The sequence below is a fragment of the Saimiri boliviensis genome, chromosome 16, assembly GCF_048565385.1.
Source record: "Saimiri boliviensis isolate mSaiBol1 chromosome 16, mSaiBol1.pri, whole genome shotgun sequence".
Classification (NCBI taxonomy): Eukaryota; Metazoa; Chordata; class Mammalia; order Primates; family Cebidae; genus Saimiri; species Saimiri boliviensis.
This window is the reverse complement of record NC_133464.1, coordinates 21654893-21679016: the sequence shown is the minus strand read 5'-3', so window position 1 is coordinate 21679016 and position 24124 is coordinate 21654893. Positions and strand designations below refer to the sequence as shown.

The 24124-nt window shown below is 36.4% G+C and overlaps 1 protein-coding gene across 1 annotated transcript in view; it reads left to right on the top strand.

Annotated features, from left to right (window-relative positions):
- The window catches only part of GPC5 (glypican 5), a 1382768-nt gene that overhangs the window by 292843 nt on the left and 1065801 nt on the right, over positions 1-24124 (top strand). Inside the window, exon 4 of the mRNA XM_010338876.3 lies at positions 8614-8747. Within this exon, the coding sequence (XP_010337178.3) occupies positions 8614-8747 (134 nt within the window). The remainder of the gene's footprint in view (positions 1-8613; positions 8748-24124) is intronic.

The following is a 24124-nucleotide window of genomic DNA, read 5'->3' as shown; positions in this document are numbered from 1 at the left end:
TTTCATCTTTAAAACAAAACACAAACAAAAGCTTTCTGCATTTGTGGTTTGAGATAACCCACTCTCCTGCGATTCTTCCTTCTCCTTAAGCTTTGTCTCAGAATCTTTCTTAACTCTCTTTGGTTTCCACATCTAAATGCTGGAATGCCCAAGAAGCAGTGTTCAGCCCTGTCCTCCCTCTGTGCTCATCCAACTGCCTGCTGTTGAAAACCCTATTTCTGTACATTACCTGATGTCACCCTTGAGCTTTCAGTTCAGGTAACTAACAGCATATTGGGCAGCTCCTCTTGGATGAGTGACAGTCATAGGAAGTCAAACATGTTCAAGACAGACTTAATTTCTTCCCAGATCTCTTCCCTTAGTCTTCTCTATCTCATTTAATGATACTTTCATGTGCCCAGTTGCTTCAGACAAACGATACCAGAGATTCATGAATCCGTCTTTCTTTCACCTGCTATGCTTAATCCACCCTCAAGTTCTGCTCTCTCTTCCTTCAATAGATAGATGCAGATAGATGGAGCTTCCAGCTGCCTCTCGGTCATCATATACCACTGTTTGCAAAGGCAGCATCATTAATTCCCTGAAATACACTCAAAAGTTTACATCTGGATTCACTGTTTTTATCTTGCCCATTTCTTTTTTTTTTTTTTCTTTTTTTGAGACGGAATTTCACTCTTGTTGCCCCAGGCTGGAATACAATGCGCGATCTTGGCTCACTCTGCCTCCCAGGTTAAGCAATCCTTCTGTCTTAGCCCCCAGAGTAGCTGGGCTTACAGACGCCTGCCAACACACTCGGCTAATTCTTGTGTTATTTGGTAGAAATGGGGTTTCTGTGTGTTGACCAGGCTAGTCTTTTTTTTTTTTTTTTTTTTTTTTTTTTTTGGAGACAGCCTTGCTTTGTCACCAGGTGCCAGGCTGGAGTGCAGTTGTGCAGTCTCAGCTCACTGCAATCTCTGCCTCCTGAGTTCAAGCAATTCTCCTGCCTCAGCCTCCCAAGTAGCTGGGACTATAGGCACGCACCACCATGCCCAGCTAATTTTTGTATTTTTTAGTAAAGACAGGGTTTCACCATGTTGGCCAGGATGGTCTCGATCTCTTGACCTCGTGATCTGCCCGCCTCGGCCTCCCAAAGTGCTGGGATTACAGGTGTGAGCCACCGTGCCCTGGCCAGGCTAGTCTTGAACTCCTGACCTCAGGCAATCTGCCTGCCTCAGCCTCCTCCGGAAGTGCGGGGATTATAGGTGTGAGCCACCTCCCCTAGCCTTTTGTCCATTTTCTATGCTCTGCACAGACATCCCTCCAAATGACAGCAGTTGTGATATCTTTTTTTTTTGAAACATAAAAGAGATCATGTTACTGCTATGCTCAAAATTCTCTAGTTACTTCAGAGCCCACTTAGAACATAAACAGCCCTTGGTAGAGCATGTGGGAAACCACCGATGGTCTGGCCAGTCGTCAGCCTCTTGCCTCCTCCCGCTATGCTCGCCAGCACGGTGCGGTGTTTTTCAGTTGCAGTGGCCTTCTTTCTTTCTCGTCTCTTTTAGTGTAGTTCTCACTGCATGTAAAGCTTTTCCCTGTGATCTTCCCATGGCTGCTTCTTAATGCTATTCAGAACATAATTTAAATACTACTTTCCAAGCAAGTAGAAAATAGTATTTAAACTAATTGTCCACCTGGTTGAAGCACCCCACCCTCACTCGACCCCATTCCACTATCAACGATGCATTTTTAACTAAATAACATTCATCAAGACCTAAAGTTGCCTATTTAATATTATCGTTTAAGTTTTCTCACTAGAATATAAGCTCCTAGAGAGAAGGTTCATTGCTCTGTTCCTATCTACTAGAATATTGCCCTTCCGATAATAAGGGCTCACTGTATTGATTGACATTGTCATCTGCAGCTAACAAGAACAAAACTTGATTTGGCTTTCAGTCCTTGAACTTTCTAAACAAAGGCATCTTTAAAACTGGAAATAAGAAAGGAAAGAAAAAGAGAAAGAGAAAAAGGGGAAATAGTTGAAATCCTTGGTCAATTCTCAGTATCTCTATTCCTGATTTTGAGACAGCTCAGTTTGGACAAATTAGCCTACAATTACAGGGTGGTTTTCCATTTCTCATTTGACTACATTGGCACTGCAGCCTCAGCCTGGTGGTTTTACATAAAAGACTAGATTCTGATGAAGATTTCTTGTGTCTAAACACTTGTCACTTTGGTGTACAGGTTGGATTTTCCTTTAAGAGTCCTGAACTAAACGCTTTTAAATGGACCCATGCAGTAAGTTTAATTAATAATTATGAATAAGAATGAAATACAGAGGCGCCCTCTGGTGGTTTAATATATAGGTATGCAAAAATAGCAACGTGGACTGTTCACAGTGGGGCCAATAGGAGATTATTGAACATACTTTTGCTTCTCCCTGTCTTTCCCTTCCTCTCCCTCTTCCTCCGTAGTCTTTTCCTTAATTCAAAATATAATATGAGTTAGAATGGACATATAATGGGAGTTAGAATGGAAACATTTGTGACAATAGCTAGCAGAAATCCATGTGGAGAAGCAACTTGTGGGAAACTGAAAGAATCCATGCCTCCAACCAAACACTTTTACAGAAGACCTTCTTTACTCTTCTAACCATAGTCAACACACCTCTAATCCTTGCCAAGCAGAGACAGGAGGTGTTTTCTCTCTTACTCAACCTTAACATCGCTTTATTTGGTTTTCCCCAAGAACTGAGCACCTTGTATAAATTTAGAATTCTCCTTATGGGTAACTTATTTAGAGGCAGTGCTTTATGGAGTCTTAATAATTTATAACTTCCTATAAATATTCCTTGTTGCAATGCTAGAATGTACTAGTGTTTTAAAAGTGGTGTTACGGTTATAACTTTTATATGTTTTCCATACCTGGTTTATGGAATTATTTGTAAGCATATCTACTTGAATGTGGTCTGTCTACTATTTCGATGGCGGTTGTTCCATAATATTTTGTAATCACTTATTTTTTCCTTATTTTTTCATTTCTATTGATACAAATGTAGCAACATGGATGAAGCTCTTCTAGTCCTCCTTTTTCTGTGGGGTGGGAACAGTGTGTTATTTGAGTTCTCTTTCTCCTGCATTTGAAAGATTGTCCTTCTAACAATCTTTTTGTGATTTATATACTTTTTGTGATTTAATCTATTTGCATGGGTTGAGCTCTTGGCTCGATGCAGGCGATTCTATTTGTTAACTTGGTTTTAATCTCCAATAGATTATTCAAAACTGTCTTTCACAAATTACCTCAAAATTAAAACTCAAAATCAGAAATAATCTCTCCCTCTGAAAAACAGGTATACCATAAACTAAACTTGTTCTACCTTCTACCTTCACATACCAGGGACTGGCTCTGTAATCGGTTTAAAACCAACAGCAGCTTTAACTTCTTCTTTCTTACCTTGTATAGGGAATCAACCCCCAGTCAAATGCCATTCATCACACTCATTAAGGAGCTTCCCCTTTTCCCTCTTCTCTGATTTCACTGGTTCTGAGTTTATTCCAATATTTTCTTACCTCACCTATTGGAACAGTCTGCTTGTTGATTGCAATGACTATAACAGATATTTCTAAAACAGGGCTCTGATAATTCTCTTCCTTTGCCCATTAATTACTAATATAGCATTATAGTCTGAAAAATCAAATCCAAATGTGATGTATCTTGTACATTACTTCTGCCCCTGTAGGGATCTGACCCAACCTACTACTTCCTAAATTTGTTCTCATTGGAATTAAACTAACATCATGGATTTTTCTCTCTGTGTTGAAGAATTAGCTTCTTCAACACAGAGAAAAACAGATTTGTGGGAACAGCTTTTACCCCTAAAGTCAGCCAGCTCTTTTATAAATTACTTCTGAGAATCATAAGGGAACTGAACATGAGAAAATAAACTCAAATTTGTTGTTATGATTGAAAAAAATTACCAATAGTATGTTTCCTCTGGAGAGTTTAAAATTAGCTTTTAATAGAATGAGTTATTTAATATAATGGAGCACAGCACATTTGTCCACAAATCACCTTGTTTCTTATTTTCTATGTCATTGCTATCATCAAGCATGAATGAAGACTCATGCCTATGTGATCTCTTTTAACCGCCTCTCTGTTAACACCAAGTATCCTAGAGTGGCCTGAAGCGAAGCAAGCAGTTACCCTTATATACAAGGGACTATGGAGCCAGCCTGTGCCTCCTCCTCTAACCCAGGTTGCTTAATAATCACTTGAACTATCTCTGCATTTTTTGCTTTTCAATTTGTAATATTCTAATCATTTTTGCGTTTCAACTTGTATTATTATAAATAAACATTTAGAAAGTACTATTGCAAAAGAAATAGAGACTCTGGGGTAGGCATGCTGGCTCACGCCTATAATTCCAGCACTTTGGGAGGCCGAGGTGGGAGGATCGCTTGCGGCTAGGGGTTTAAGACCAGCCTAGGAAACATAGCAAGATCCCATCTCTACAAAATAATAAAAGGATAAAAAATAAGCCAGGCATAGTGGCATGCGCCTATACTTCAGCTACTCCAGAGGCCAAGGTGGGAGGATTGCTTGAGCCAGGATGGTCACGGCTGCAGTGAGCCATGATCACATACTCCAGCCTGGGCGTCACAGTGAGATCCTGTCTAGAAAAAAAAGAAAGAAAGAAAACAGAAACAAAAATAAACAGAAGCTCTGCTTTTTGAGTCAAATGAAAATAAACAATTTAAGTTATTCTTTACAAAGTTTTTTTTTTGTGTGTGAAAAGCTTTGCAAATCTGAAGACGAGTAAGACTGAGTGTACAGATGGGGGAGGCTCTACAGATAAGTTTGTGCTTTTGCACGTAGTGCTGAGATTACAGTGAGAATGGGGAAGGTCAGCTAAGTGACAAGCAGTTGTTGAAACAAATACTTGATCAGAGTGGTGGAAGTGATATGGGCTAGGAGCAACTAAGAAAGTCATTTCAAGGTGAGATGGGAACTTGAAAATCAGTGGGACACCCGGGAAGGAACTGAAAGCCCAAGAAGATAAGCATTAGGGAGGAAAACAATTTTTTTCCAAGACACTTCAGACTGATTGCAGGGGAAAATGGTAGAGACCAGAGAGGAGAATTAAGAAGGAAATTGCAGTATAAGTCAAAGATGAAAAATTGTCAATGTAAGTGTGAAGGTTTTTTCAATAGCAAGAAGGTACTAGTATTGAAAGGTGCTGCCCAAATCGGCTCACCTCGGTGGAGCTAAGGTGACAGGCTAATGTCCTGATAACAGATGGTTTTCCATTTCTTTTCAATAAAGTATGAAGTCGAGCTCCCTGATAGCAAGTCAACAAATATAAGGGCTTTGAAATGTACTTGCATTTATTAGAATCAGCTATGTAGGCTTGTATCTTTGGATACATTTAAAGATACCTTATGTGTCTATGGCTAGAGCATTTTCTTTTGTATTTGAAAAAATAATTGCAAAGATGATAACAGGGATAAAGGTGTTGCAAGGCTGGTATTTTTCAGCTCTCCATCTGCCTTCCTAGGAAACATATTCAGTAGCAGATAGAGTCTTGGATCTGACCAAGGAGGGACAGGATGAGATAAGATTTCTCTGAACTCATAACTGGAAAGTGTTTTAATTTTCTTGAGTTTCAAAGATGAGAAAATAAAGATACATAGAAGTTCCATAACTTGCCTCAAACCCTATGGCAGGTCACACTGGATCATGATTATAGATTCTGTTTCCCTTTCTCTTTGCTTCTTTATTTCAAAATGTCCTGTGGTGTGACCAAATTGTCCTACTCTCCCCACTTCCATATACTATCAAGTGACGTTGTCTTCCCTGGGTTCTTGTTACTAGGAGTTGTTGATGAACATACTGTGAACATACTTTCTTCCGTTCTTTGTGAATAATTTAGATCCTGGCTAATAGACATATCCTTCACTATCACTATTGTTCTTTTTTCTTTTTCTTTTTTTTTTTTTGAGACGGAGTTCCACTCTTGTTACCCAGGCTGGAGTGCAATGGCATGATCTCGGCTCACCGCAACCTCTGGCTCCTGGGCTCAGGCAATTCTCCTGCCTCACCCTCCTGAGTAGCTGCAATTACAGGCACGCACCACCATGCCCAGCTAATTTTTTGTATTTTTAGTAGAGACAAGGTTTCACCATGTTGACCAGGATGGTCTCGATCTCTTGACCTCATGATCCACCTGCCTTGGCCTCCCAAAGTGCTGGGATTACAGGCGTGACTTCTATTTTTCAAAGTGGAAATTCACTTTGGGCCTTTTACCACCTTGTCCTTACATGACTTTTACTTCTCACTGTCTATCACTGGCCCGGCCCTGTTGACTTTGCTTCCCTTCTATCTGTAACTCATGAACACTGTCCCTACGGCAGTTCAAAATTAAAATTTCTCTTTGGAGACGACTTGAAAAGTCTATTAACAGTTTACCTGCCTTGAATAGTTTTCTCGCTCTAGTCTGACTACTACAATGCGGCCTCATGCATTTGCTGAACTTCAGCAGTGGCGTTTTACATGGAGCAATCATCAGGAGCTTTTATCTACAACTCCTTAGCCTGGCATTTAAAGCCCTCCAAAAGCTTGTCTCCAACTTTACCCATTAAATATAATTTCTTTTTGTGGTTACCTTGCATGATCCCTTCTTTCCAAGCAAAGCAAAGTTTTGTCCGTGGTCTATGCCGGCCTTATGTCTTCTAGCACCTACCCTCTGAGGACCTTTCCTCTGCCCGTCATCACTGTTCTTTGTTCTGAGAAAATCCTATATCAACTCTGTCTCCAAGTACTACTCTCATCCCTCCTGTGTGTCTCTGGAATCTACTTCTTCCTTTTTCCTGCTGCTCCATCTGACATTTTCCACGGGCCTGCTGAAGGGACCTCTCATCTCCCTCCATCCACACGGCTGTGGTGCTGAGTTTTCTCACGTGGAAATCTGAAGCAGCGCTTTCTCCTGCTTGGACCCTGTTCCCTGCATTCCACTTGCTATCACAAGTCCTTTAGGTCGGTATCTAGTCATATGATGGCATGTTTATGTCTTTCACACCAGCCTTACCTCTTGCTACACCCATTTCTCACACCATGTACTTCTTGTACCAAATGCACAGTGCAGTTACTGTACCTGTGAGTTACAGTGTTATTAACATCCATGTAATGGGTTGCTCTTGCCATGTTATATTCAAGTGTTATTTTACTCGTGTAACTTTCATCTCAACTGTGTACATGAGGCTGTGCCTTATTCATATTTGTATCACTAGCATCTAAAATAGTAGGGTACAACAAATATTTATTTTTAATTTGGTTGAATTGAAATAAACCTCAATGTATCCAGGCACAACAGATGCTCCAAGTCTCATCCCTATAGGTAGTAGCTTGTCCTGGGGTAGCCTTTGCTGATATCCTCCTTTATCTATCACACCCACTCGGAAAGAATCCCACCTTTCTCTGACATCCATTGTCAGTTTAACTTTTTTGACACATACAACTTGGATTTTGATGATTGGAAGGATTACTTTATTTCTTTCCTCTTAATTTGCAAACTCTATTAGGAGGAACCTTAGTTACTTATATTTTCCCTGTTATAACATTTAATATATGTGCTTTGCAAATACTAGAAGTAAAATAAATATGGGTAAAATACATGAAACAGATGCATAGCTTCTTCAATACTCGTTACATGGAAAATCAAAGAGATTTATAACTTTAAGGGAATTCTGCAATAATTTATTCTAACTTCTTCCTTGTGCACATTAGGAAATCACATTCAAAGAGGTTCTGTCATGTTTTTAAGGTCTCAGTATAAAAAAAGTAAAAATTAGGACAAGAACCAGAGTCTCCTGATTCCAGGCAATGCTTTAACGTATTTTCAATTATATTACTCTGCCTTTCTATTATACAGGTATCATGTAAATCTTTTTGATGCTTTACATGGTAAATTAATGACTTAATTTTTTCCACGATAATTATGTACATTATCCAGACATCTTTACTAGATAAGTATTAAAGAAACAATGTATTTTCCATAGGGATAAACTATTTTTAAAAAATACCATAATAACACCCTGAAAATCAAACCAGATTGAGAAAGAAGAAGAAAGAAATATTATAAAAGGAGATCTTTATATTAAAAATACTTGGTGTCATTTCTAAGAAAGGACCTTAAGAAGAAACTACAAAGGTATTTGCTTTTGTCCTTAGAATTCATTTAGAAAAGGACCACATATTCAACAGCAAATTATTCCATTTTAAAATAGGGCAAGTATGTGATTAGTTGTACATATAAATTATAAATAATATCTATTTTGGTGAAGTCATGTTACATCAATAAGGCAGTTTATTAATATAGTTATCTGATTTTACATATCTTACACAGATATACTGCATGCCACATAAATGTCCATGACATATTTTTCATAATTGTCATTTTATACAGATAATTTACCTGCCTCTGTCTGAAAAATTGACAAACGCTGTATTTATTACATTAAAGGTGAATATTGAGGTGAAAGCAAGAACATGTCATTGTTTTGGCCCCTATGAAATACCACATTCTCAGAAAGGTGGAGCACGGTTTCTAACTGCCTTTTAATGTTTTCTATTTAAAAGGTAAATAAGATTTGCGGCCGTCCAGTAAGAACACCCACACAAAGCCCTCGTTGTTCTTTTGAGCAGAGCAAAGAGAAGCATGCAATGAAGACCACCGCAAGGAGCAGTGAAGAGACACTTGCCAACAGAAGAAAGTAAGACCTTTGTTTTACAACCAGAAAGAGAAAAGAAAGTAAGCCACTAATTTTACAACAGAACAGAATATATTCAATTAAATACAATAAAATGCAATAAACAAAGATCAACATTTATTAGCTGTACATTTCAGTGGCTCTACCTGTTCCATTAATTTGGACGACAGGTTCAACTTATAAGACCAATACAACTTTCTGTGATAATGGAAAATTTTCATAACATAATATGGAATCTATCCAGGGCCCTAAGCACATGTGACATTGTGCACTTAATATGTGGCTAGCATGACTAAAGATTGAATTTTTCATTTTAGTTAATTTTAAATTGTTAATATGGCTAGAGGCTACCATATTGGGCAGTGAAAGACAGAAAGATAATATTTACATAATATGATAGGTATTGCTGAATGTTTAACATCTATTAAAAATAGTTGAATAAAAAGAAGTTTCCATCCTTTTTACGTGAAATGCTAAATATGGTTATCTGTTGATTCAAAATAATAAACATTGCATAGTGCTTGCTAACTCACATTTCTATCACTATGCCCATCATTATTTCACCAGTTAAATTCAGTCTTTGTTTTGCTTTCCTTTGCTTGATCATTGAGGCTTAGGATGAAAAGCTATTAAAACTAGAGATAATTATTATTTGTGTGTGTTTTTAGTTGACCAGTAAGTGTATGTCCTGGCAAATACTAGATTCTAAGTCAGTATTTTTTGAATTGGACTGAAATTCAGAATTTTATATTTATTTATTATTTCTAATAATACTCTGTGAATAATTCATACATAAAATATTTCACATAACTTTTCTATAATCTAATTTCTTTCTTTCTTTTTTGGGATTGCACACCTGATTGCCGCAGTCTCTCATCAGATGGGCTGTGAGCATGGGATAAAGATCTGGGCTATTGCTGGCTATTTTCTCCAGCTAAAACGAATTAGCATTTTATTTTACATGTAAAATAGCTGTTCTTTTTATCTAAACACCTACAATGATCAGCAATAATTCCTTGCACTTGAAAAATCAGTATATTTTGTCTAGGGTGTTTTTCTAATAAAACCCAACTAAAAAAGACCTGAAGTTCTTCAAGGTGATGTATTTTACCACCAAAACAACCCACTTGGAAAACAAAGCGAAACTCAACATTTATCATCATCTCTCCCTAGCAAAACTAAACCAATACAGGTGAAATGTTACAAGTGGATCTGGAACAATAAGGGGCTCATAGGAGTGGGAGGTTTTAAAAGTATCTATCCTGGTCACCAAATAGAACTTCCTGTCACCAATCTTGCAAACTCATTATTTTGATGTCTCCGTCCATCCAGCCATGATTAGCCATTGTCCATGAATCAGTGTAGATCCATCTCAGGCCTGTCTCATGCCACAGAGTGAACGACCATACGAGTTGTTCACTTACGCATTTCAATTTTACACTGTTTTTCATTATCTCTCTTTAGTAAGGCTTCATTGCCATGTCATTATATTTCTGCTTGTTGGCTCTTTATTGTTCAGGTTTCTCTATAAACTAACCCTGAATTTTATGTATCCCTCATCAACTGATTGTTCCCCATGAGGTCATAAATTTCCATTGAAATAGATGGGCGATGTAGCAGGAGTAGGTGCTGAATCTGGGCTACCTTTTCATGTTCTTTCTCTACCTGCTTGAGCATGATTTCCAATAGATCACCTCCACTTGGCTGTAATTGCTTATCTACAAGCCTAGTCTTGTAACCTGGCACATCAGATAGTGCTTAGTTCATCCTGGCTGTCTCGGGTTGTGTGGTCAGTTGCTAGGTCATGATCAAGTATGTAGTTTCTACCAGGGCTCAGTTGCAAAGCAACTAACCAACAACCTACTAACCCACCCAGCCATGAAACTTCAGGTACCACTGAATGAGTAAACAGGGTCATCTAGAATCATCATTGCAAAAGAGTTGCAGAGCCTTTTCTTTCTCATACTAAAGTTCTTTTGGGCTATTCTGTAAGTGGGTAAGAGCAACAGATCAAAGTATAAAATATGATTTTTTTTCTAGTATTTAAAGGAATTTAAAAAGCATTTTATCTCTTCCTGAGTTTTAGGTTATCTTAGGTACAGAAATTTGCTTTTTATATAAGAATATCTCAATAACATCCATGCTACGTTTAGAAATATTGCTGAATTGTCAAGCACTTGAAATGCCAATATTTTTCACCACCAGAGGCCTACCTATGTCTACTAAGACATTTGGGATGATGTGATCCATATTTTATTGTCAGCATTATGGATATCTAGGAAATCAAGGCTCTTGTCTGCCATGGACTGGGAAAGTTTTTGCCATTTAACAGTGAAGGGGTCTTTGTCAGCTAAAAGTGAATTATTTACAGTTGTCCTTACTAATTGGCAAGGAGGTTAAAGAATTTGCCAAATAATTAACTGCTCAGGAGGTATCAGGACATATTTGGATTTACCCAAGTAGTCACCGCATATACAGAAACATCTGTAATTGGAGTCACCCTCTGACTCTGTTTAAGATAAGCCAACCTTCTCCAAGTCCATCTCAGTTTGCACAGACCAGCCAAATAGGTGAGGTAAGTAGCTAAGTGTTAGGAATCAACATTATATTTTTTATGTTTTTTTTTTAATGGTGTCTCTAATCTCAGCAATTCCACAGGGATATAATACATTTTTGTTTTAGTATTTTTGTCAGGAGAGGAATTTCTTTTTTTTTTTTTTTAATTGTTTTCAGTTCAACATTTTTAGATGATTTATTTTTATTTTACTTTATTTTAAGTTCTGGGATGCAAGTGCATAAAGTGTAGGTTTGTTACATGGTTATAAGTGTGCCATGGTGGTTTGCTGCACCTGTCAACCTGTCATCTAGGTTTTCAGCCCTGCATGGATTAGCTATCTGTCCTAATGCTCTCCGTCCCTTGCCCCACACCCTCCAACTGGCTCTGGTGTGTGTCGTTCCTCTCCCTATGTCCATATGTTCTCATTGTTCAGTTCCCACTTAGGGGTGAGGACATGTGGTGTTTGGTTTTCTATTCTTGTAATGAGAAATGAGTTTGCTGAGGATGATAGCTTCCAGCTTCATCTTTGTCCCTACAAAGGACATAGTCTTATTCCTTCTTATAGTTGCATAGTATTCCATGGTATATCTGTATCACATTTTCTTTAACCTAAAATTTATGAACATTTGGGATTCTATGTCTTTGCTATTGTAAACAGTGCTGCAATAAACATACATGTCATGTGTCTTTATAGTAGAATGATTTTTATTCATGGGGGTATAGACCCACAAATGGGATCGCTTGGTCAAATGGTATGTCTAGTTCTAGATCCTTGAGGAATCACACACTGTCTTCCATAATGGTTGAAGAAATTTTCATTTCCACCAACAGTGTAAAAGTGTTCCTATTTCTCAACAGCCTCACCAGCATCTGTTGTTTGCTGACTTTTTAGTGATCACCATTCCGACTGGCATGAGATGGTTTCTCATTGTGGTTTTGATTTATATTTCTCTAATGATCAGTGATGTTGAGCTTTTTTTCCTATGTTTTTTGGCTGCATAAATGTCTTCTTTTGAGAAGTGTCTGTTCATATTTTTGCCCACATTTTGATGGAATTGTTTCTGGATATTAGACCTTTGTCAGATGTGTGGATTGTAAAAATTTTCTCCCATCTGTAAGTTGCTTGTTCACTCTGATGATAGTTTCTTTTGCCGTACAGAAGCTCTTTGGTTTAATTAGATCTCATTTGTCAATTTTGGCTTTTGTTGCCATTGCCTTTGGTGTTTTCGTCATGAAGTCTTTGTCCATCCCTGTGTCCTGAATGGTACTCCCTAGGTTTTCTTCTAGTATTTTATAGTTTTGAGTTTTACATTTAAGTTTGTAATCCATCTTGAGTTAATTTTTGTATAAGGTTTAAGGAAGGGGTCGGGTTTTTGTTTTCTGCATATGGCTAGCCAGTTTTCCCAACACCATTTATTGAATAGGGAATCCTTTCCCCATTGCTTGTTTTGTCAGGTTTGTAAGATCAGATGGTTGTAGATGTGTGATGTTATTTCTGAGGTTTCTGTTCTGTTCCATTGGTCATTATATCTCTTTTGGTACCAGTACCATGCTGTTTTGGTTGCTGTAGCCTTGTACTTTAGTTTGAAGTCCAGTGGTGTTATGCTTCCAGCTTTGTTCTTTTTGCTTAAGATTATATTGGCTCTACAGGCTCTTTTTTGGTTTTATGTGAAATTTAAAATTGTTTTTCTCTAATTTTGTGAAGAATGTCAATGGTAGTTTGATGGGAATAACATTGAATCTATATATTATTTTGGGCAGTATGGCTATTTTCACAACATTGATTCTCCCTATCCATGAGGATGGAATGTTTTTTCATTTGTTTGTGTCCTCTCTTATTTCATTGAGCAACGGTTTGTAGTTCTCCTTGAAGAGGTCCTTCACATCCCCTGTTGGCTTGTTCCTAGGTATTTTATTCTCTTTGTAGCAGTTTTCAAGAGGATTTTATTCATGATTTTGCTCTCTGCTTGTCTATTGTTGATATATAGGAATGTTTTGTCATTTTTGCACATTGATTTTTTTATCCTGAGACTTTGCTGAAGTTGCTTATCAGCTTAAGGAGTTTTTGGGCTGAGATGATGGGCTTTTCTACATATAGAATCATGTCATCTGCAGAGACAATTTGACTACCTCTTTTCCTGTCTGAATACTCTATTTCTTTCTCTTGCCTGATTGCCCTGGCCAGAACTTTCATTACTGTGTTGAGTAGGAGTGTTGAAAAGGGGCATCCTTGTTTTGTGCCAGTTTTCAAAGAAAATTATTCCCTTTTCCCCATTCAGTATGATATCATCTGTGGGTTTGTCATAAATAATCCTTATTATTTTGAGATATGTTTCATCAATACCTAGTTTATTGAGAGTTTTAACATGAAAGGATGTTGAATTGCATTGAAGGCCTTTTTGGCATCTGTTGAGATAATCATGTGACTTTTGTCATAGGTTCTTTTATGTGATGAATTATGTCTATTGATTTGCATATGTTGACCCAGCCTTGCATTCCAGGGATGAAGCCAACTTGATTGTGGTAGATAAGCTTTTTGATGTGCTGCTGGGTTCGGTTTGCCAGTATTTTATTGAGGATTTTCACATCAATGTTCATCAGGGATATTGACCTGAATTTCAGGAATTTCAATTTGGCGTTCACTCCATGAGTTGGGGACTCAGTATGGGGATTGGGAAATGGGTGAGTATGTCTAGTTCACGTATGTGTTCAGGAATGTGAAATAACTGCAGGGTGGGCCTGTTGACTGAATGTCTCAATGTGAGACAGACTGACCCCAACTCTATTTTCACTTGACCTCTGTAAGCCTTTACTTAGACTCATAGAGGATAATGGTATTCTGGGTCTTTGGGATAAAAGTCAGTACAGAGCTAGTGTCTAATAATTCCTGGAAGCAAAATAGCCACAAGTCCCTGTAGGCAATGGATGGAGGAAGATTTATATTATGTAGTGGTTGTGCTTATGCAAGGTTCTTTCTCAAGGATCTCAGCCTTCAGTCAAGGTGCTTTGAAGCTGTGAGCTGGGAACTGGATGAAAGACTGAATTCCTTTGGTGGTGAATAAAGTGATGTTTCTTTTCATATCTTTAATTTCCAAATATTTTCCTTGTTCTTTTTTTTTAAATTCACAACCCATCCTTGTTTCATGGATGAGTTATTTTCTCTTATCACTCTTAACATTAACTATAGTTTTTGAAAAATGCATTGCCATATTTCTCTTTTTTTCTGTTTTATCTGCATTTCCTTTTCTGTGTTAGCTGGGTTTTCTACTAGATTCCTTTTGAAGTTAAATTTATTTATTTGTAGAAGTTCATTTTTATGTTCTATATATTAATTTGCTCCTTTCAGACATTGAAAACATTTCTTATCTAAGAAAATAGTTCATTTAATGTAAAGTAAAATAAAAGTTAAGTCATGAGTTAACTAACAGTCTAAGATAACCTATGTTAAATATAAATTCTTAACTTCAATATCAAGTCTATCAAGTTTTTTTTTTGTTTAAAATTTCTTGCCTGCAGTAACTCAAAAATATATTCTACTGTGCTTTTTCTACTTGCACTATGGTTTTCTTCACTTATTATGCATAATACGTAGAAAATGTATCTTTATACATATTATAAGGTAAGTTTCCAAGTCAAATTTTCCATATTCTGATCCAATTTCCCCAACAAACCCTGAAACAATCCATTCTTTTCCCCTTTGTGTTCTTTTCTTTCACCTTATACTCGTTCTAAGTTGATGTAATTATACTGGCCTATTGTCTGTTAATAAGTCTGTAGTTGTTTTCTGCAAATTTTTACTGATTTTTATTTTGATTGCTTTGGCTTTGAAAGATTTTGAAATATCTTGTAAGGTAAGTCACTATATTTACTCTCATTTTCAAAATTCTGTGAGATGTTTTAAAATTTAGTTTTGAAAATATATTTTATATTTTTTGTTGGATTTTGATTGGAGTTACCCTGACTGTACAGATTGATTTGAACAAAGATATTAGAACAATGCCATAAATGGCTACTTTTCTGAATTCCATTTCTAATGGTCGATCTTTTGATCATATTAGCTTTTCTGTGTGGATGATCATTTTGTGCACTAGTATAGCTTCCTTCTGCTGCCCCTGGCAAAACTCACATGCCCTATGTACTAGGGTCTACTGCTTAGGTTGTATCCTAAGGAAACTTGCTTATACCCAGAGGAGGCATTCTTGATTATTTGTGATAGCTGAGTGTTAGAAGCCAACTATCTTTCCACATCTAGGAAAAATAGAAAAGTAAAATATAAGACTTTGGAACATTATAAAGCAGACAGAAGCAATAAACACATTTTCATACAACAAAAAATCTCATTGTGATTACAGAGAAAACAGATTACATAGAATGAGAACAATAGTATAATGCCATTTTATAAATTAAAATCATTTATAAATAAAATCAGTATATATTTATAGGAATAGGGTATGGTACAGTATTTATATTATATACATTAGAATGGCTATTTATAGAAATGAAAAAGAATAATGGATGAATTAAAAAATTAAGATAATAAAATAATAAGGCAGGAATGTTCAAGGGTAAATTCTGATAGTCTGGCAGGAATTCAGGAATATGCTTAACTTTTCGTATCTGAGAAAATATATGTATGTTTATATATGCATACATATTAACACACACAAAGTTTAAATGAAAAGTGCTTTTTAAAATCACGTTCTAATTAAAAGTAGTTCAGACTCCCTTTTCAAAATTTTCATGAAATCTAATAATACTGAATTTTTCAATAATCTTTTTTGCCATCTTGTATGCTGAATGTAGATCATGTTTTCTCATACTGTATTGTAGATACAGTAAGCATCAACCTAGAGATAAAATGTAAATGGCCGAGGACAGTTGTTGAGTTGTTTGGATTTCCTACTATAACCCATTAATTAAAATAAAAGGAAAGCTTATTGAAAAAATAGACAAGGAAAACCTCCAAATTATTAACAAAACCACTGCTTTGTGTAATTCATAAAAAAGGGAAGTAAAAAAAATAAATTATTATTTCCTGAGTTAGTTTTATTAATTAGTTGTATATCCACAATAGTGTTAAACGAAAAAGATTACAGCAAATTTAGTTGTAGATCTAATTGTCTTTTATTTGTGACACATGAATCAGAGAAGCCTCCATTCCAGAAAATAGAATGAGAACTCCCACTGGGCAAGTCCACCACGTGGGTTTGGTAAGGTGAAAATGACAAAACAGAAGGATAGGAAAAAAATTTAAAACCTGGTTGGTTAATATCAGGTGACTTCAGATTACTTTTTAAAAGGGTTAAAGCAGAAGGGACTTCCTTATTACACTGACTCAGATTTCCTGGAATCTCTTGTTTTCAGAAAAAAGGTCTGTTTTGGGATCTGTTTCCTTGAAGTTTCCGTTTGATGATATGACATTTAGCATGAGTGATTACATTCTGGTTAAGTCTGGTCTGTTGAGGCGTGGTGCAAGAGTTCAGTTTAAAACAATGGCCTATAATATTTGTTTAATAATAGCTTTTCTCAGGTATCATTTTTAGAATTTACTTTGAATAATTCCCAAGAGAATACCTCTAGCAGAAACTAGTTTCTATAAATTTAAACCAAGTCAAAACCATTAAAGGAAGGCTATGAAATAAAATAATTTAGCAGTTTCCCTAGCTTAATTTAGTTTCTATAGTAGCTGAAAAATAGGAATTGTAAAATGCGTCAGTGGCTTTGCCAACGTAAATGAAAATGAACACTATTCTATGTTTGCCAAAAATTAAAAATATATTTTACATATAAATAAGGCATAACCTTTTAAAATTATGTTGTCATAGTCTTTACTTTAGATTTAGTGTATTATGAAAATTTTGTCGTTTAAAATTATAATTATGGCACCCTAACTTAGAAAAATTATTTCAGGTCTTTGTGACAGAGGAAGAATTTAATTTATAGTTTAGTCTTCCAGTATTCAAACTATTATTTTGAGGTAATGTTAATATAATTGACAGGCAAGGTAAAATGGCCTTCTTTCACCCTCTGAAATTCTTTATCTGGGGTACAAATCAAATTAATATAAGGCAGATTTATAGGAAAATCATTTTAATTACATACATAGGAATGGTATTCCCACAAAAATACGGGACTTAAGGAAATGCTGGGTAATTGAAGCTTATACAGCATCCTGAGCTAAAGAAAGGAATACAGGGTTGGGTCTTCTGGGGGTCGGTGGGTGGGTGGTGAAGACAAAGTTAGAATTTACTTTGAGTGGGTGAGTAGAGGAAAAGTATGAGAAATAAAGTTTGTTTTGTTATGCAGGTAAAAATTGTGCTGGCGTAACTTCTAGAAGTTCTCTTCCTGATTCAGATACCTTTCCTAAAGAAAATTTTATTTGAAGATGTAAACTTATTTTACAAAAGTGCAGGTTTTCAGAGCCTTTCCTGTGTCTCCAGTTTCTCTAAATAACCAGTTCAAAGTAATCAAGATGCCAAAAAGTTATATTTTGGGTTGGCATATTCTGGTCTCCTGCAGTTATATTTTGGGGTGTTGTGTCCTAAGCCCCAGCATAACCGTTGTTGACTTACAGCTATTTTAACTAGCTACCTTTGTGGGGGGTTGGCCAATAGTATTTACTGAGTGATGATTAATCAGTCTGTGTTTCATAATTGGAATGTTTAATCGTTTTGTATACAGTAACATACAATATCCTGAAGGTAGTTGGGCTTAAGACTGCTGTCTCGCTCTTTCTTTTCCCTTTACTTCATGGCTTTTTAAAACATTTCTCATTTTTTGCCTCCTTTTGAGTTTAACATATATTTATTATTTTTATCCTTTTATAACTTTTTAGATTTGTATTTCTTTATTATTCTCTTAATGGTGGTTACTACAGAGATCACAATATGCGCTTTTACTTTGTACTGTTTACTAAGTTATAACTTTTACTACTTCATTGAACAATGTAAGAAACTTAGGATGGTTTCATTCCATTACAATCTTCCCATTTTTTTTGCTGTTTTACCAACAAATAGCTTACTCTTACCAATATTTTCACAACCCCCAGGATAATTACAGCTATGTAGTCAATACTTGCTAATAAATTCTCACACATTTTATCCTTTCTCTTTTCTTTCCTCCAGTTTCATGTGTTTATGTAGAATATTTTTGCTTTCTTAGTATAGCTTTTGTTGATTATTACAGGTGATGAGTTTTCACAGCTTTCATTTTTCTGCAGACATCTTCATTTTTGAAGAATATTTTCACTATGTCTTGAATTATACATTGCTGCCAATTCATATTTTTAAAATGATCATGTCTGAGCCATCGTCAAATTCATGACATTATACATTGTGTCTAAGTGGTCTGGAAGGTTTAGTGGAACAAATATAATATGAGAAATAACTAAGGTTGTGGGTGCTGCTGTTGCCCGACTCACATTCTCTTCCCCTGGCCCTTTTACCTGCCTCCTGGCTGCCATGTTCCAACTCACAGCTGCTCTTTTCTTTGGGAAATTGCCTTCAACAAATAGAAGCCATTGGTGTTCTTTATCCATTGCTATCTAAGAAATCATTCTAAAACTTAGTGGCTTAAACTAACAATAAGCATTTATTATACTATTTTCTGTGGGTCAGGAATTTGGGAGCTTGTTAGTTCTGGGATTCATGCTCAGGGTCATTAGAGAGATTGCTGCCAAGAAGTCAGCTTGGGCTTTGATCATCTGAAGCCTCAAGTGTGGCTGGAGTATCATCTCCCAAGATTGCTCACTCACGTGGCTGTTGGTAGGAGGCCTCAGTTTGTTGTCAAAGTGACTTCTTCACAGGACTGCTTGAGTGTCCTCACATTGTGGCTGGCTTCCCTCAGGACAAGAAATCTGAGAGCAAGGCAGAGTCTGGTCTTATTTGAGCTGGCCTCAGAAGTCACATACTATTCTTCTTGCAATATCTCATACGTTACACAGGTCAGCCCTCTTCAGTGTCAATGGGGACTATGCAAAGGCATGAAGGATAAAACTGTGGGGAGTTATCTTGGAGACCGGCTACCACCCATCCCATCCACCTGTGGAAGGGCTCTTGGCAGCAGCTCACATGCAGTGACTGACTGACACAGGGACAGACGAGGCTTGCCCCTTGCTTCAAGCTGTGAGACCAAACATGGCAAAATGCATGCTTCAGTGCTCCCTGTGGTATCTTGCTGAAGCTGAGCCCACATCCCCACTTAGCTCCTTCCACCACACCTGCCCTTGCCTCCCTTGCTAACTTTCTCCTGAGAGCACTGCCTCATGAGTCATCTGTATACTGGTTCCTGTCTCAGGCACTGCTTCTACGGAATCTGACCTAGAGATACCTGGATTTTAAAACGTGCCTAAAATAAATGCAGAATGAAAGTAAGTGAAGGCAGAATTACAGTATCCTCTTCTTAGGATAGAGTCTCTTAATATTCCCAAGTTCCTAACCATTTATTTTTTTCTCCCTGTTTTCCTATATTCATTTCATAGAGGTCCCTTCTGTTAAATACATTGCTTTTTCCTTGTTTTGCTTCTAACATTTGAAGAAGGAAAATTTCCTCATTCCTGGATGAGAGCTGTGCTAAGCTCATTCATGGACACTGTGAGTCTTCTTTTAGCTTGTAAAGAGCAGAGCTAAACCATAGAGTTGGATTCCTTTATTTTGGAGATGTAATTGTCCTGATTCAATTTCTCCAATGTATTTCTGTTTACACAGCATGCTAATAATGTGCTTATCTCAGACTCAGTGATTGATGCATACCAGTTATGGAGTTGTCTGAAGCTGAGCAAAGTGGGAAAGAGCTATCGCTCCTTTAAACAGCCAGCAAAGCATCACAATTTTGCCTTTTTGGGCAGAGACCAAATCAGCACAGCTGTAAAGGACATTGCACTCACATAGTTGTCTAAAGCAGCCCAGGCAGAGTGATTTCCCTGTGGCAGTTCCTGCTCTCCGCTTGATTTCTTGAAGTTAGCTGGTAAGAATAAGCTATTAGCAAGCTTAAATCGGTGATAATTAGCTGTACATTATTATTTCAAAGTGGCGTGGCTGTGCCAATTAAGTAGGTAATTAGGAAAACCCCAGGACAATAAATTAAGATAGAGTCTCAACACCAGTGCCCCATCTGTTCTCCAGCAAGCATTCCAATTAGCCAGGCCTCTCATTTAAGAATGCACGATTATGGGGATTGGCTACACGCATGAGTATATATTTGCATAATAGAGACTGTCCTAGGTGCTTAGTAAAAATATGATATTTTTACTATCAGATAGGATTTTGAGGTCGGCAGGGAATGCAGAATTTTTAGAAATATTGGATTTTTAATGTTTGAAACAAAATGTAAATTGTTATATGAGTATTTTTTAAAATTTTGTCTTCAGAACGTAATTGAAATATTATATCATTAGGCATTTCCACTTCATTCTAATGCATTTATTAAATCGTGATTTCAGTGAGAATTGTATCACTTGGCACATTAACATTTTTATTTATTAAGGATAGAAAGCAAAGAGGACACTTAAAATTGCAGTTTAATGAAAGAAATGATGCAGGGCATGATTCTCATTTGGAATGTCACTGTCAACTAAAGTAAATTAATATCCTGTACATCACAGAAAAACACAGTGAAGTGTTCAAAATAATTAAACCTGGGAAAAAATTTAAAACATCTATTCAGTGAAGAACACAATGTTATTTAAGATTATTGCCAAGGTAGATAGAATAGATTCATATTAAACGGGATCAGATAGCTTAAAATTATACATAGAGTTCATAGTTACATAATCAAGTCTTATCTAATACAACACTTTATTAGTGAAACCAAAATTCTTAAAATTCTTGATATTATGCTCTGGATATATATGTTTGGTTAGATGATAAATCAATATTGAGATATACTGGGCTTAATGATGAATTGTATATACAAATATTCAGTGGATGAAAATATTCATAGGTCTGAAAAAGAAGTCAATTCTTGCAGAAAAATTTAATATCATTTATAGTAGAAGAGAAAGCAATTTACAATCTGTTTCCTCACAAGTGAAAGTTAGTGTATCTTTGAGGTGGCATTATTATTTATTAACTGTAAATTTAACTTGTGAAAATAAAGGTCATGTTTTCAATGAAACAAAATTCTGTTTAATTTGAAACAGTGCTTGTTAGGTGGTGGTACTGAGGGCTTCCAGAGCACGGCAGGCCAAGACAAAGCTTCGGATAGGTGGCCAGAGGTGAGACCAGAGCAGGTATGGAGGGAACATGAGCTATAAGGCAGGCTGGAGTTGAGACCTACGTGAATAATGAAGATCGGGACATGCAGAGGGGTCAAACTACAGGCACACAGGAAGAGCAAATGCCAAAAGGCACAGCAAACATATGGCAAAAGTTCAAGCAAGTGGGTTCTTAACCTTTGAGGATCATGTATCACACCTAGAATCCCATAAATGTTTCCAGAAAAAGAAAGTTCATAGATAAATCCATGCAGAATTTTGTTGCACAGAAAAGCACTTCACTCCACCTAAAACTGATATTAACAACAGAAAGTCTTTTAAAAATGCTCCTACTTTCTAGATGTTCATGGAAAAATTATGGCCATTTCATGAATCATCTTAAATGAAATCCAGGTAGTAGAAAATTAAACTAATATGTACACTGGTTCTGAAAGAAGAAGCAAGTCCAACTATCTGGCATGAACTAGGAGTTGACATTGCAATTGGTCTTGGATGTGGCTATCTGCACACGTTTGGTATTCAACAGATGCCCACTTTTCGTTTTGAGAGTAACAATTACTAGAAATTGTAGAAAATATGTGCAACTATCATATCCAGTGGCCGCAACTGGAACTCTACTAGTTTGCTTTCTTGGTGAGTATAGGCTTAATTCAGGGAGCATGAGATTTATTCTAAATTCTTCAAGCTCCACTGTTGTTCCATAATGCTTGTGTCCTTAAATTGCTTTATGGTATTTGCAGTGGAGAGGTTGTCAACCTTAGGTTAGTGTGTGTGGAAATAAATGTCCCCAAATTCCTGGCTACAGAAAGAATAAGGTATAATTTTATACCCATGGAAATGGCTAGAAATTGGACTGTTTCCAAACCGGTCATCCAAAAATCTTCTGTTTGTATGTAGCAGCTTGCCAAATGAGTTAGAAGCTTTTAGTAATGTATGTAATTATTATTACTGTGGGGCTATATCATTTATATGGCTGAAAACGTCTTTTCCACCAAGAAAACCAAACTGCAAATAAATTCCCCTTATCTAATATATCTAAAAGTATGTTTTCTTTTTTTCTTTTCTCCCAGCAAGTGAATCTTCTACTCCTTTTCCTTTGGAAAATCAGTAAAGGTTTACAGAGTTAAAAAGAACCACAAGTTCAGCTCCTGTTACTTTTTTCACTGAATTTCTTGAAGAGGTGAAGAGGATTCAAGTTCAAATTATGATGAAATTGATGATTTTATAGGAGTGTATAGAATTATTTCAGAATTTTTGGCAGAATCCATGGGTGCATAATTTAAGATGATGGAAGTTTGTCTCTTACAGATTAATTGCATTTAGAAGCAAGATGCATCCTTCATCTATAGCAAGAGCATCTAGCACTATCTTCTACTTTGGTATTCGTGGTAAAGAACATTTTCAACATTTAGAATCTATCTATGGCATTCAAAATGCATGAAGGATACATATGTATAATAGGGGAAATGGGAAGCAGGAAGCACCAAGCAATTTTCGGATTTGTATCCAATGACATGGAATGGAAATGACAAACCTGCCAAATCCCCCACAACTGTCTTCAAACAAGTAGAGAAGACATGTCTCTAGAGTAGGATACACATGTGATAGAGACACTTCCTTTCCCTTTTTTATCTTCACTCCAAAACACAAATCCGATCAACCATTTCCAGGGCACAAGGCTTCAATGTGATCTGTAGAATCATGTGTGGCTTCTTTTGCTTGGTACGACAAATGAGAATATGAAGAAAATTTCAAGGTATTTCTTTTTGTTTTTGTTTAGGCTCAGATTTGTAGAACTATCGACTTTTAGATTAAGTTTCCTTCTCAGAAATGTGATTCATTCTGGTCTGATGACTTTTGAAGTCAAGGAGTCTGAGGCTGTCTTTTTGCTCTGTTCGTTTTACCCTCTTTCAGCAAGATTCTTGCTATATAGGAACACTGAAACTTTGGGATCTTGTAAACTGAGTAAAATCAAAGGATTTATAATCTTAAATGTGTTTGGTTTGTCTACATTTTCCACTAATATACAGGCTCGTATATAAATTCTCAAAAGATACATAACCTTAGTCCTTGTCACAGAAACATATTTTAGATGGCATAATTATGTAAAGGTTAATGATTCCTGGTCACTAATATTCTAGGCCACCCATCAGAAACTGGGAATAAAAGAATACCTTGCTGACATGTAACATTCCACAGCAATATTTTCCAAAATGAAAATTACCAGATTAATGGGAATAAAATTGAAGACTAAAATAATTTATTTTATCTGAGCGTTGTTATTTATAGATTTCCTGGTGCCAATGCCTATCTTTATGAGAGTTCAGGAACACAAGTATTTGGAATGAAAGATACAGAGTATCTGAAAATGCAAGCATGAACAATTTGTGCTATGTATATACCATCCATTAGTCAGATAAATTTGTGAGTGGAGGTAAACAGGAATATCTGATTGTATTTGCAAAATGCGAAAGGTAAAGGAAGGAAGAATAAAGAAGCCTTTTCATTGGCAGACTATTAAAGGGCAAGTATTTTATTAATGTTCTGCTAAAGCTCAGAGAGGTTAATAATGTCTAGATTATATTCTTGTCTCTTAAGTCACAAAGTTTA